This window comes from Hipposideros armiger, unplaced genomic scaffold (genome assembly GCF_001890085.2).
Source record: "Hipposideros armiger isolate ML-2016 unplaced genomic scaffold, ASM189008v1 scaffold_200, whole genome shotgun sequence".
In the NCBI taxonomy this organism is placed as follows: domain Eukaryota; kingdom Metazoa; phylum Chordata; class Mammalia; order Chiroptera; family Hipposideridae; genus Hipposideros; species Hipposideros armiger.
Window position 1 is genome coordinate 2,058,667 of NW_017731550.1, and position 14,430 is coordinate 2,073,096.

Genomic DNA, 14,430 nt, shown 5'->3' on the forward strand with positions numbered 1-14,430 from the left:
TCTCTCTCTCTCTGTTTTAAATCTTCACCCTTTTTTCTTCCTCCTCTATCATCCCTTTTCATTCTCCTTTTCTTCTCAATTTAAACTTGCTCTGCTTTCTTCATTCTTCTCCTCAAAACCAATACTTTGCATTAAGAGTAAGAAATCATTGGAACAAATATTAAAATAGGGTATTTTATCAACGTTGTCTTGAATTTGACACATACATATTTAGAAATATGTTTCTACCTTCAATTCAACAAACACCTGTTGAACACATTTGATATAAGATACAGATGCACACATTGTGAGGAGGAATATTCCATGACTTCCATATGCTTATAGTCCAGTGGAGGATAAAGATATATAGTTAAAAAGGAACTATTTCTGAAATAGGATTAAGCAGGAGACTAACACTTTTTATTAGAGAGATTGTGGGTACCTCATGGAGGAGGTAGTATGCTAGATCTTTAAGGAAGAGTAACACTTTGATAAGTGGAAAAGAGGGATAGAAAGGAAGGCCATTTATGCTTCAGGATATAGAGTGTGCTAATGACAAGCAATAAGGAAAATACTCTCTGTATTCAGAAATTGGCTCATATGATTGGAGCTGAGTGTGCATGAGTCTGGATAAGTCGATTAGAACTAGATAACAGAGGTCCTGAGTACTGAGCTACAGAGCTTTAGTTTCCTCTGTAGGCAATGAGGACCTCTGAAGGTTTTAGGTTAACATGGGCTTCTACTCTGGCCTCCAGTAATACCATCTTTTGCCCACAGAATAGCCAAGCAATCAATTTAAAATTTAAAAATGTCAGCTAGACTTCTCTGCTCAAAGTTCTCCTATGGCTTCCCATATCACTCAGAATGAAGCCGAAACCCTCACTGTAGCCCAGCTATACCTCTGACCACATGTCCTATCCCTCCTGATTTTACTCAGGATGAGTAGCAGTATGACATACACAGGCAACTAAAAACATGGCAGAGCACATACAACAGATCTGACCACCCCAGAGGCACAGCTGGAAGGATGTCTCCTAGGAAATTCAGGCCTATATCTGGGGGCCATGGGTTCTATACCCCCTGTCTTTTGATGCAAGAGGATGATGCGACAAAGTTTGACACATGCCTATCTCTTATATAATCTGCCTCATGATCTTTTTGCTCAAAAGCTGAAGGAAGGTATTCTGACTGGGTATAGGTCTTAGAAGGTAAAATGTGAGTGATGGAAGACAATATTCTTCAGAAAAAAGAAGCCAAGGTATTGTGTCCCTTTGGATGTATATGGTAACTGTATGGGAAATGGATATGAACTTTCATCATTCAACAGACATTATTGAACATTTTACTAAGTATCAGATTCTGTGTTCTGTACCAATGATAAAGATACATATAATAAATCTTGGCTTGAAAACATTCTTAGTATAATAGGGAAAGATAGATATGTAAATATGATGCGATAGATATGTAAATGTATCAAATATGGTGCCAAGTTTATTTGGCCTGTGGGATTTTATAGAGAGTTTTCTCTTTTAAAGGAGATGATACTTCAACTGAGTCTCGAAGCTAATTTCTAATAGCTATTTTCTACAATTTCTATCAGTTATTTTCTATAATTTCTTAAGATTTTCTGTAATTTCTTAAATAGCTGATTGGGCTTTAACATGCCAACCAAATATAATTGTTCCAAATAGTACTGAGATGAGACTTTTAACTTTAGTACCATTAGCCTTGTGCTTTAAATCATTCAATTAACAAGTCACAAAACAACACATAATAAATATGTCAATGGGACTAAGGTTATATAATAATAGGCTACATCAAGTCAATGGACCACCATGCAACCATTTTTAAAAAGTGAGATATATACATACTAATATGTGTCTATCATTGCATTTTGAAATAATTGTGTTTGTATGTGCTGCCTGGACTACTTACCTACAGTGACTGCTTGGGGAGCCCTCCCACGTTTGTTCACTGTATATATCCTAATGTTCTATATTTGCCTTTTTATTTATATCTCCAACTAGAATGAAGCTTTCCTAGGAGAGGAATGGAGTTTTATTCATCTTTACCTGTGTTCAATTCCTAGCACATAAAGGCATTCAATATATACTTAAGGAGTATGAATCATGATATATAACTTGGCATTACATATTTGACCTCATATTCACTTGACTAACTTTACTCTTTGTTTTTTGGCCTGCTAATTGTCAATAGCAATTCTACAGTACATTTATTATAGTAATTGCAGCCTAGCAGTGCAGCAACAGGCCCCTACTTTATTGTAGGACTAATAAACGTGTTGCATTCACAAAACTAATAAGTATATTAATTTGGGACATCTGTGGAAAATATGTATATACTCTATTAATTGCAAAATAATATTTAATTTGTAAATACTTTATCGATATATCTTTGTCATGTCTAAGATAATAGGAGGCCCAGTAGAAGATAAAAAGGCACATTGGGGGGAAAGATGTCATTAAAAGTATATGATAAAAGGAGTGTAAGGGCCAGCCAAGTGGCTCAATTGGTTAAGAGCTCACTCAAGGGTTTGAGCTCTGAGAAACAGTGGTTCGAGTCCAGCCCGAGCTGAATTGCCGCTGAGCTGCCAACAGGTGGCAGGATGGCTCACCTAAAAAAAAAAAAAGGGAGTGTACATGGGGCTATATGGAATTAAGTAACAAAAGGACCATAACTACCTTATCAGTTATTATATTCCTCATTCTTAGTATAGAGCCTGGTACCTAGTTCAGTACATATTTGCTGAATGAATGAAAGCCGTATATTGTAAATACTGTATCCTATAGGCAAGTGGCTGGATTCAGAAGAAATTCCATTTTATAAGAGAAAAAATATCCCTTTTAATTCTGACTTATTCATTTATTTAGTTGAATTGTTCATTCAACAGACATTTCTCGAGCATCTACTGTGTACCAGACTTGGTGCCTGGAAACATCAAGAAAAATAAAACATGATTTCAGGGACTTTATAATCTGGTGAGATAAATAGATATTTATACAATTATTTGAAATTCAGTATTATAGCCATATAAAGGGAATATATATATATATGGTGGCCTAAGGACACATCAGTGTAATCTTCTCAGCTTTTTGAAAGAGAGGGGATTCAAAAAAGGTTGCCTGCAAAATGCATGTTAAAGTATGGATATGGAGTTTTGAGGGTTCTTTATACTCTACCCACTTAACGTACTATTTAATTAGTCAAGACAATAAAATTTTATCTTTCTTTGGATGCTTGGCTTTTAAGATTTATTTCTTATTTATGAAATCATTTTATATGCTTTGTTTATTATACTGTTTTTATTGCACTCAAGATCCTTAAAAAACAACAGCAAAAATAACTCTGAAATAGCTGTCATTGAGAAGGCAATAGACCAATTAAATATTTATTTATATTTTTAAAAAGACAACATCTTTTTACGTCATGAACAGTAGAAAATTTAAGGAGTTTTAGGGTTTTAAATTAGGCTTGTTAGCTAGCAAAACTTGAAAAGCTATCTGTTCAACAATAGGCTTATTTTCTTCACAATCTCATTTTTTAGAACTTATTTGTGATGCAAAAAAAACAAACAAAAGCATTAAATAGTTGATGTTGCTCTATGTTTACTAAAGAGTAGTTGCCTCAGCCCCTGAATTCACTCACCTAAAACCAACAGTTGTACTGTCAAGGAAACTTCCTACTGGCAAAGACCAATGCATTTTTCACTGCCTCTAATTTCTTATAGGTATAAACAATGCAATTAATTCTTCTTGTAGTATGGAAATATAGTCATTGGTGAAAGTTCCATTAAAAGCTACCTGCTGGTAATTCAAATTCAGTAATTAAAACTGCTCCTAGATTTGAGTTATGGATTTAAGGGTAAAATAGTATATATTTTTATTACATTATTCACTTTGTATTAGAAAACTGTGCTTGAAATTCAGGATTCATTAAGAAAAAATAGTTAGGGCCGGCCGAGTGGCACGTTGGTTAAGAGCTGGCTTGGAACACCAGAAAGCCCCAGTTCGGATCCCTCATAAGAGGGCCAGTGACACTGCCCTCTACAGCTAAGATGCTGAACAACAGCTCAACCTGGAGCTGGGCTGCCATGAGTCACCGGCAGTGATGTAGACTGCAGCCCCTGCTGCAGTGGGTTGCCATGGGCTACCGTGTGTAGCCAGCAGCCAGCGTGAGTAGCCATCCAGAAGCCAGCGAATGATCTGCCTCACTCGGGAGGAGTACAATGATGGTGCCAACTTGGGCCAGTGAAGCAACGTCCTCCACAGCTAGACTGAAGAACAAAAGGACAGCAACTTGTCTGTTCCCTTTCCCCCAATTCTCCAATAAAAATCTTTAAAAAAAAAAAAAAGTAGTTAAAAGTATGGTGGAAGAGTTTGTTTATTGTTACTGTTATAATTATTATGGTAAATGAGAATCGGTCTCAAGCGAGGCTGAGCATGACTATCACATTCACTTTCTGGAACACAATATAATTTGCAAAGAGACAACTGTCCTTTTGTGAAATAAAGTAGAATCTACTCAGTGGACCCCCACAAATCCCAAGTTTTGTGAGTCTCTAAGTGAAATCTCTCCATGAAAATTCAACACAACTGTTATCCAAGTGCCACATGAGCTTCTCCTGAATAAAACTGTTATCTTTCTAACATGTAAATGGATTCATACAATTCTGAAGCTCTAAATTCTTCAAAATCTCCTTCAGTATAAAAAAGCTAAACTTTTTTTTTATTATTTTCATTGAGATTATTCTATCTGCCTAGAGTTCCAGTTTCAAGTCCCTCCACTTTAGGCCTCAAACATTATGGTCCAACAAGATTAATCTACTTCTAGATCCTAGAATACATGCTCTGCCCTCTTCTTTCCTCATGAATATATTGTTTCTTCTAGCCAAGTGATAGTCCCCTTTGGTAAAACTCTCTGCTAAACCATTCCTTCATTGCCAGGACAGATTTAAATATACAATTTTCTGTGTCATTGCAGTGTGTATATGCAACTCTAACATTCCTAGGATTGTATTATATTATTTGAATACCTTTCCTCACCTCCAGAATAAACAAACAAACAAAAAAGTTGGAAGACAGAATCTGTTGTTTATTTTTCCAGCATGTAGTACAGTATATGGCCAATAAAAAAGATTCACAAATATATGCATAATGTCACTTATATGTGGAATCTAAAAAGGTTGAACTCGTTAAAAATGGAGAGTCTAATGGTGATTACCAGAAGCTGGGGAGTAAGAGAACAAACTTGGAACTGGTAGACAAATAAATCCTGGAGTACTAATGCACAGCATGATGATTATAAACAATACAGTATTATAACCTTCCAAGTTGCAAAGAGACAGGATCTTAATTGCTCCCACTACAGGAAAGAAATGATCTTTATATGATGTGATAGAGGTGTTAGCTAATGCTAAGGTGGTAATATTACAATATATAAACATATCAAATCAATGCCATTGTACACCTTAAACTTACACAATGTTGTATGTCAATTATATCTGAATAAAAATAATTTTTAAAAAAATTATGCCTGAATGAATGAATATTGTCCACTAAAACAAATATGTATAAGGCATATAGAAAGAGTAATCATGTTAGCTGCTATATATTCAGTTCTTAGTATATGTCTGGCCCAGTGCAATGTGCTATATGTGCTTCATCTCCAATTCTCACTGAAAACCTGCCAAGTGGATTATATTATCTCTATTTTACCCCCAAGGGGGGAAAAAATGAAGCATAGAAAGGTTAGTCAAATAGGATGCACAGTGCCCCAATATACCAAGATGCCTTTTGATGAGTGTGAAGATCCTGGAAGACAAATTAGATTTTGATTCAGTCTTTTCCATTTCTTTCCAGCTCCAAGTACAGCCCAGTATGGAATTACCGGGAGTGCCGACGTTCTTTTCTCCTGCTGGTACCTTGTGTTGACACTGTCCTCTTTCACCAGCATATTCTACCTGAAGAATGCCATTCTACAATAAATTTAAAGACCCATAAAAGGCTTTTAAGGATTCTCTGAAAGTGCTGATGGCTGGATCCAATCTGGTACAGTTTGTTAAAAGCAGCGTGGGATATAATCAGCAGTGCTTACACGGGGATGATGGTCTTCTGTAGAGTTGCTCATTATGTAAATACTTTAATTCTACCCTTTTTTGATTAGCTACATTACCTTGTGAAGCAGTACACATTGTCCTTTTTTTAAGACGTGAAGGCTCTGAAATTACTTTTAGAGGATATTAATTGTGATTTCATGTTTGTACTCTACAACTTTTCAGAAGCATTCAGTCATGGTCTGCTAGGTTGCAGGCTGTAGTTTACAAAAAAACGAATATTGCAGTGACTATGGGATTCTTTAAGGCTGCAATACAAGCATTCATTTCCCTGTTTCAATCAGAATCAATCCACATTTACAACGATGCATTTTTTTTCCTTCTTTGATAAAAAAGCAAATAATATTGCCTTCAGATCATTTCTTCAAACTATAACACATATCTAGATTTTTCTGCTCGCATGATATTCAGGTTTCAGGAATGAGCCTTGTAATATAACTGGCTGTGCAGCTCTGCTTGTTTCCTGTAAGTTCAGCATGGGTGTGCCTTCATAAAATACTACTTTTCTCTTCGTCTCCAAAAACATTTTGCCAAATCCTACAACTGAAAGCAAACATAAACACAGTGATCAAGTTAAGCTATGTCCTATCTCTGAAGAAGGAACAAGCTATTGGACTGTAAAAATTTCTTCCATCATTACCAATGGTGTTTGAGAATTTTGCCCCACAGTCACTCAGATTTGTGATGAAAAACAACAGGTAAATTTACTGTATTTCTTTAGTTGTAGCTAAATGTTAGAAAAACTTTGGGAAATAATTCCCTTTGTAAAGACAGCACAGTCCATCGAAGAGATTGCCGAGCAATCCCATGTCTTTTCCTGTCACTATTCCAAGCCAACATTTTAAAGATGGCTTTTCAGAAAGGACACAAAGTCCAATCACCTAACAAAACACCAGTTGGTAAGCACTCAGAATTAATTTGGTTCTATGGCAGGTAAGTTGGTAAGATAAGGTGCTCCTCTGGAGAAGAGTATTTTGCATATTTTTTATCTGAAAACATCACTCAGTTGATAGTTTGGAATGCACATTATATAGAACATTTTCAAAATACATTATAACAAATATTCCATGCTGGTATGCAGCAGATCAATCTCTGAAATAACTAATTCTATAATAAAATCTTTCTCTATAGCCATGTCAGCTCAAACAAATAAAGCCAAAAAAAAATTACCCACTTTATTTCTTCCTACATGATACATGTATGATCAAATGAAGATGAGACCAGTGATGAGAATATCTTAAGATATATTAATTATAAAATTATCATGCATATTAAATTATTTCTGTTATAAAGAATCAAAACTACATTTTTGAAGGAAAGTGCTGTTGCTTTAGGAAGTATTATATAACAGGAATAGTTTGATGGTTTTATTCTTTACTAAAGACCATAGCCTTGAAAGTCATTTTACAAGCTTGATGAAGTTACCAATTTCACTACACCTAGAGAGATTTCTGCAAATAGACAGTCCCCTTTTACAACTCATAAAAACAACAAAAAAAGCCCATTAATAAAGTTAAATACAAGAAATTTCACAGAAGTTGTACATATTTAACGTATCTAATATTTTGCCCTAAAAGAGATGACTTGAAAATCATGATTTCTCCAAGTAAAATTTAGTCCCAAAGTATATCGTAAATCTAATTAGAAAAATGAATCCTAAATAATGAGGCATAAATATACAATGTTTCCATAAAATGACAATAATATGGCATAATGCTATTAAATTTCCTCATGTAATAATTTATTATATTACTTTGAATGACATATTAAAAATTTTTTAACATGGCATTTTAACTTTATTATTGATTTGCTTCTTAAAAATATTCTATGTGGAACTGGTAAGTAAATTACAGAATATTTTTTTGTATTGCAGCTTTAAAGTGGCACACTCCATTATAATCTACTTACTAGAAATAGTGGTGCTACCACAGAAGTGTTAACCATCAGTACCATTGTTCGGGAGAAAGAAACAGATCAAGAATGCATATTATACAGTGACCGCTTTCCTAGAGTTAAAAATACCTCCTCTTTGTAAGGTTTGTAGGGTAAATGTGAGGTAAATCGAGATATAAACTATGGATGAACCAAATAATTAGTTCAAAGTGTTGTCATGATTCCGAATTTGTGGAGTCTGGTGTTATTACCATAGAATGTGACAGAAGTACAGTCATAGCTCAGTAGCCATATGTATTTGCCTTTATGTTAGAAGAGACTTTCTTGAGTGACATTTTTAAATAGAGGAGGTATTGACTATGTTTTTCTGTATCACAGCAGCATTCCTAGTCCTTAGGCCCCTGGACAGAGTGAAATCATGAGTATTTATGAGTTCAGTATTGTTCAAATAAGGCTACAGTATTTGCTTTTTTGTGTGAATGTATTGCATATAATGTTCAAGTAGATGATTTTTACATTTATGGACATATGAAACATCTGATTACTCCATTTTATCAGTCCTGACTGTACAAGATTGTTGCAATTTCAGAATAGCAGTTTTATGAAATTGATTTACCTTTTGATCTATAATAATTTCTTTCTAGCTATTCATTTCAGCACTATATTTCCACAAGTTACATTTGTGGGATTTCTTTTGTTCCCCTGAATTTTTTGTTGAAGAAAGAAGAAAGAAAAATAAATAGCAGCTGAGAAAGGAGAGTGGAAGGAAAAGAAAAAGGCAGAAAAGGGAAGGAAGTAAAGAGAGAGGAAATAAAGAAGGAAGAAAGCAGGAAAGGAGGGAGAGAAAAAGAAGGAAGGGAGGGAGGAAGAAAGGAAATAGGAAAGGGAGGAAAGAAGGAAGGATGGAAGAGAGGGAGGGAGAACCAGAATATTAGGGTAATAGACTTAATTCATTTGCATTCTTGGTTTAACTGCAAGTGGTGTAATTATGTTTTACAATGATCCTATTTGAAATGTAAGTCCTGTTACACCATTAAATTCCTATTATACAGCAATTATATGATGAAAAATACTGCCCAAATTATAGTATTGTGTATTTGGGGGGACTCTAAAAGATTTGAGAGAGCAAATGTCAAACTTCAAGCTAATTTTGGGGGTTTAAAACTTAACTGAAAAATTAATGCTTCATCATAACATTTAAGCTGTATCTAGAAAGTAGACTGGAGAACTGAGAAAATTACAAACCCAGATAATTCAGGACAATATATATATACATATAAATACCCCAATGTGTGAACTCAGAAAACGCTGAGAAATTTATCAAAGCCAATCATCTATATTGATCAAATTTATTGAACAATTGTTAATACATCTATTGTACTTAGCTTTGTGACACAGCCAAAAGTTACCTATTTAATCTTTTCAATAAAAATTGTTTTTGAAATTCAGAAATGATTTAAAAAGAGGTCAGGTTTTTAACTATTTATTGAAGTATGTGGATGTACAGTATTTCAATAGATATGAATATGAATAAATGGTATGCCTTAAGATCCTTTGAATATGTATTTACTTTAAAGACTGGAAAAAAGCTCTTCCTGTCTTTTAGTAAAACATCCATATTTCATAATCTTATGTAAAATATGTTGTACTGTTTCCAATAGGTGAATATAAAGTCAGTTTATCAATTAAAATATGTATTTGATTCATTTTAAAACTCTTATTAGTTTAAGAGAAAAAAAGGAAAAAGTAATATTTAAACATATTTCTGCCATTCCCTTCTTTATTTTTTGCTTCATTCACTGTACCACACTCACATCTTTCAGGTACTCCAAAGCAATACAGGGTGAAAATATGGGATGCTACAGTGTCAAAGGGCACCACGTTGTAGTGTTTCTCTCTGCTGTTGATTTCCAAAAGGTTTGACAAGCTGAACTGCGTCTAGTCTAAAGAATTTTTCTGGAAAGATTTTATTATCAATTTAGAACTTTTCCCTGCTAAAACGCAGCAGAGTGAGCAACGGAGACTAATGATTAAATCCTCTTCGTTTTATAGGCTAAGCATCTGAAAACTCAAATGCCTGTAGGAGTCAGGCAGAGACCATAATATCATAAGACAGTTGGGTATAAAACAGGGAGCATATACACCACCTCAAGGCATTCAGGTACAATATTCTTTACAAATTTGCTTTCCAAACAAAGCATGATTTGTCTGACAGCCCTTAGTTTGTGACTGCTATGATATGTAAATGAGAGCCATCCCAAATGAATGATTTAGGCCCTCTTCTCCAAATCTGTCCATCTATGATGATCAACCAGATAAAAAGCAGCAATGTGGTATATAAAAAAACAAACAAACAGCAAACCATGAAAAAAAATCCATGCTTGGTGTAATAAACTATTTTGAAATATGGGTGTCATTGCTATTCTAGGAAAACCATATCTACCAAACCCTCCCCCCCCCAAAAAAAAAAAAGAAAACACACTAATAAACATCTGATTTTCCCACTGGCTCATTATTTTTCCCTTTGTAACTTCTATCCTGCACTCAATCATATGGAAATGGAAGCATCAAGTCTCAGACTCTAAAAGCTCATGTGTGAAGCAGAGTTATTTTCTATCTGATCATTATAGGCCAAAAATACAGATACTTCCAAACAACAGCCAGGTATTTGGAAGATGGTTACTTGCTTTAACCCATCAGGTAGAAATTAAGAATTTCAAGAGAAAAAATATCCAAGAATAATTCATTCAAGGTAGCGGCATTGGATTCACACACACAATGTACTCCCCCTGAACTTCCCAAATGCCTATGCTTTCACATTCACATACACTTTTTTCTAATAATTCCAAACTTACTGAAAATATATATTTAGGAATTCACATCTCTAGCAAAAGAAAACAAGTTGACAAGTGGATCAAATAAATAATTTCCAGTCTTCCTGGAGAATCAGAAAGGAACAACACTTTTCAGTCTTCTCTCTACAAACTCTGCGCACAGTAATACTAACGCTAGCATGAATCTCCCTAGGCCTTCAATCTAAGAAACATGCTTTGCCTCAGAGACAGATGTGGAAGCTAGAATTAGTCCTGAAGTGTTACAACTATCTCAACTTTGCATTTAACAATGCCAAAGCACTTTAGCAGACATTGCTACTTTGACTTTCACAGTACTTTAAAATGTTACTATTGTCACATATTGATGATGAAAACAAGATTCAGAAATTTTAAGTCACTCGCTGAAGACTATATTAGGTGGTAGATTTGAGCCAAATGTGCAAAGTACTCATAAAATACTCTCACTATGTTTCTATTTCCATTAGCCTTCTTAGGAACATGGATAGGATGTGATGATATCTCTAGCTTCACAAATATAAATATGTATATTTATATGTGAGTAAATTTGTTTATACATATATATATATATTTTTTTTTTCTTTAATGCCATCCCTTTGTTTTCCAATGTCTCCAGAGGGTATGTGGTTTAAAGGCAAATCACATTATATGTCTTATCTAAAACTTTTGGGGTATAGAACATACAATGCAATTTTCTTTGGACACATAGCCCTTGTAATATTAGACCCATCACACCAAATGGAGGATCTTGTCATAAGTGTATGTATCTATTTTTTATATAGCACTTTTCAAAAGATCTTCCAACTTTTGGATAATCTGCTAAGATCTCTAGCATCGGTAATCAACAGAATTCTTAGGGAAATGGAAATCAAAATATATATACACATTTTTTAAAATTCACAATAGAATACTGATTTTAATCTTGAGTGATGTTGTTTGAGCCAACTTATATCAAAATACTAATTATATGCACATCTGCTTGTGCTGGGGCAGTAGAATAAGACAGAGATTCTAATTTTGGGAATTAAACTATATACAACCTAAGAAATACATTTGTATTTTGTTGTCAAAATATAAATATAATGCAAATCTTGTGGATATAATTCCTTAGTTAGAAAAAAAATGAAAAGCATGATTTTCAAATACATGTGAAATGAGCACATTAATTCATTAATGAAGGGCAGAGTAAGATGTTACAACCAGATAAAAGGACAATCCAAAGAACAGACACATTTACAGATTCAGAACATTGAAATTAATATGTTAATAGAGGCAAAACTGGGTTCTTCCAGAGTAAGGAAAATAATTCAATGAATCTTTAGCCAATAGAATTTATTTACATGTCTATAGACAAGATATATGTTGCCTTAGTATTACTTACCTACAACTTGTAAAATATCTAAAATGCAATGAAAGGTCCTCATAGAACTAGAATCAGGTAACCTGGAAGGGTGTGCTTTAAATAATGTATTGGCTTTTAACTGCAACAGAGTTTTCTTTTCCTAAAATGAGATGTAAAAATCTTAAAAGCAATTGAGATTGTTAATATTTTGATAACATAGTAGCCTCTATTGTAATGACTCAGAAAAACACCCAAGTTATATATCTAATTATTCTATATTTTGTATATTCTAATCACTAATTATCTTCCTTATTTCATAAACTATTATCCAATAGTTTGGGGGATATAGAAAAAAAATAAACACTGAAACAACAAAAACCACCTGGCTTCAAGAACCTACCATGTTGGAGAAAAATGAATACATTCTGGACACTTGTTAAAAGAAAGTATTTTTGTCATTTTGAGAGAGGGGCATTTAATTTATGGAATTTTACATCAACAACAAGAAATATGAAATACAGTTTAGAAAGCAATATTTCATCAACCAGATAGAAGGATAATGGTGAAAACATTGCAAGAAGCTATTGCTGGAGCTGAATGGTCTGCTTCCGCTTAATGCTAATAAGCCCAGTCCTTGCATAGATTTTGGTTTGGTAGAAACTACAGGAGGTAACATGGTTCATTAGACTTTCATAGTTTTAAAATGTTAAAGGGGGTGGTTTTCCTCCTTCATTTCAAGTGAATTGCTAAAAGCATTGGGATGTTTCTCAGTGGAACTTTGAATGTGCTAGTTTCTTCATTAATCTTGACCTTTTTACATTAAAAGAAGTTAACTCCACTAAACCACAGCAGACTTCTACCCCCTGCAGTTTTGAATTGTGTTTAAAGAAGTATTCCAAGCACATGGAATTTCCTGAGAAAATTTGGGGACCATATTTTAGACAAAGGACTTATAAAATATGTTTTAGAGACAATAATATGTTAATTGTAAAGAACAATGGTTTCTTGATGGTTCTAAAGCACATATTAGGATCCACAGAACTCTTACATAGTTTTCTAAGTAGGTTCATAAATGCGGACTGTAGTTGCCCTGAAATTTGACATCTTCCTACCAAGCATTTGACAAGTGAGTGACCTGGAAAAAAATGTGGTCAATAATTCATTTATGACATACTCCTTAAGAAATTGTTGCTAGAAATTTGAAACTGCTTCAGGCTGATGTCTTTCAAAACAAAACATATACACACACAAACACAAAATCGCATTGCTATCAGTGATCTGGAAAATAAGCTTGAAAGCCAGCTATGTGGTGTTCTGGGTAATTAAAAAAAAAAGAAGCAGAAGCAGAAGAAGAAAGAAGAAAAGAAGTGATGACAACAGTACAGCTCACAGTTTTCTGTTTGTTTCATTGCCCAAGATTTTAGCATAAGTAACATATTGTGTTTAATCAGAAAAAGGCACCTGCTTTAAATGCTGACACAGAGAAAAGCAAATTTTCTTTTTAAATTTGGAATGAAATTTGTTTCTGGAAAGATATTGCTCCTGTTGATAGATAACTAGTTTATGCCTTTGAAAGTCTTCCTGTCTAATAGCTTTAAAAGTTGACAAGGAGAAAGACTGTCTTTTTTTATAATTTGGAATAATATTTTTTCCTGGAAATGTATATTTCCAACTTATAGATAAACTAGTATGTGTATTCAGAAATTCCTATTCTCTCATACTCCAATTTTAACAATATGTTAACAAAACTTTTATGGTTTAATATATGACAAATGTATGTCTTTTATCAATTAAAACAAGAATTTATATTATGAGCTCCACTTTAATGTTGAAGTACGTACATTTCAGGCTGGTATCATTTTAATTTAAAAATTAAATTTAGTTTACTGAATAGACATTTAACTTAACTTTTGTCAGATAACTTGAAATGTTCACATGACATCCATCTATTCATCCATTCACTCAAACAGGAAAATGTGATTAGGTAACCTTTAAAGAGCCATCTAAAAGGAATTTTCTGGTAGAATTAACCTGGATGTTTTGAAGGCTATCACTGAACTGGAGAAAAAGGCTTATGTTTCTCTCATTCTTTCTCTAGGAAGTCAACTTCACCTTAAATCTAAAAAAGAGAGAAAGAGAGAGAGGGAGAAGAAGGGGGAGAAGGGGAGGGGGAGAGGGAAGGAGGGAGAAAGGGAGAGTAGGATGGAGAGAGAGAAAGAGAGAGAGAGAGA

At 33.9% G+C, this 14,430-nt stretch overlaps 1 protein-coding gene across 2 annotated transcripts in view; it reads left to right on the forward strand.

The window, feature by feature from the left end:
• The window catches only part of NEGR1 (neuronal growth regulator 1), an 836,867-nt gene extending 826,359 nt beyond the window's left edge, over positions 1-10,508 (forward strand). The window contains exon 8 of one of the 2 annotated variants that reach the window (XM_019653229.1): positions 5,859-8,782. In XM_019653229.1, coding sequence (XP_019508774.1) covers positions 5,859-5,983 — 125 coding nt within the window. In that variant the 3' untranslated portion in view covers positions 5,984-8,782. Of the gene's footprint in view, positions 1-5,858 lie in introns of both variants that reach the window. The other variant, XM_019653230.1, reaches the window with a different exon arrangement.
• The last annotated feature ends 3,922 nt before the right edge of the window (positions 10,509-14,430 follow it).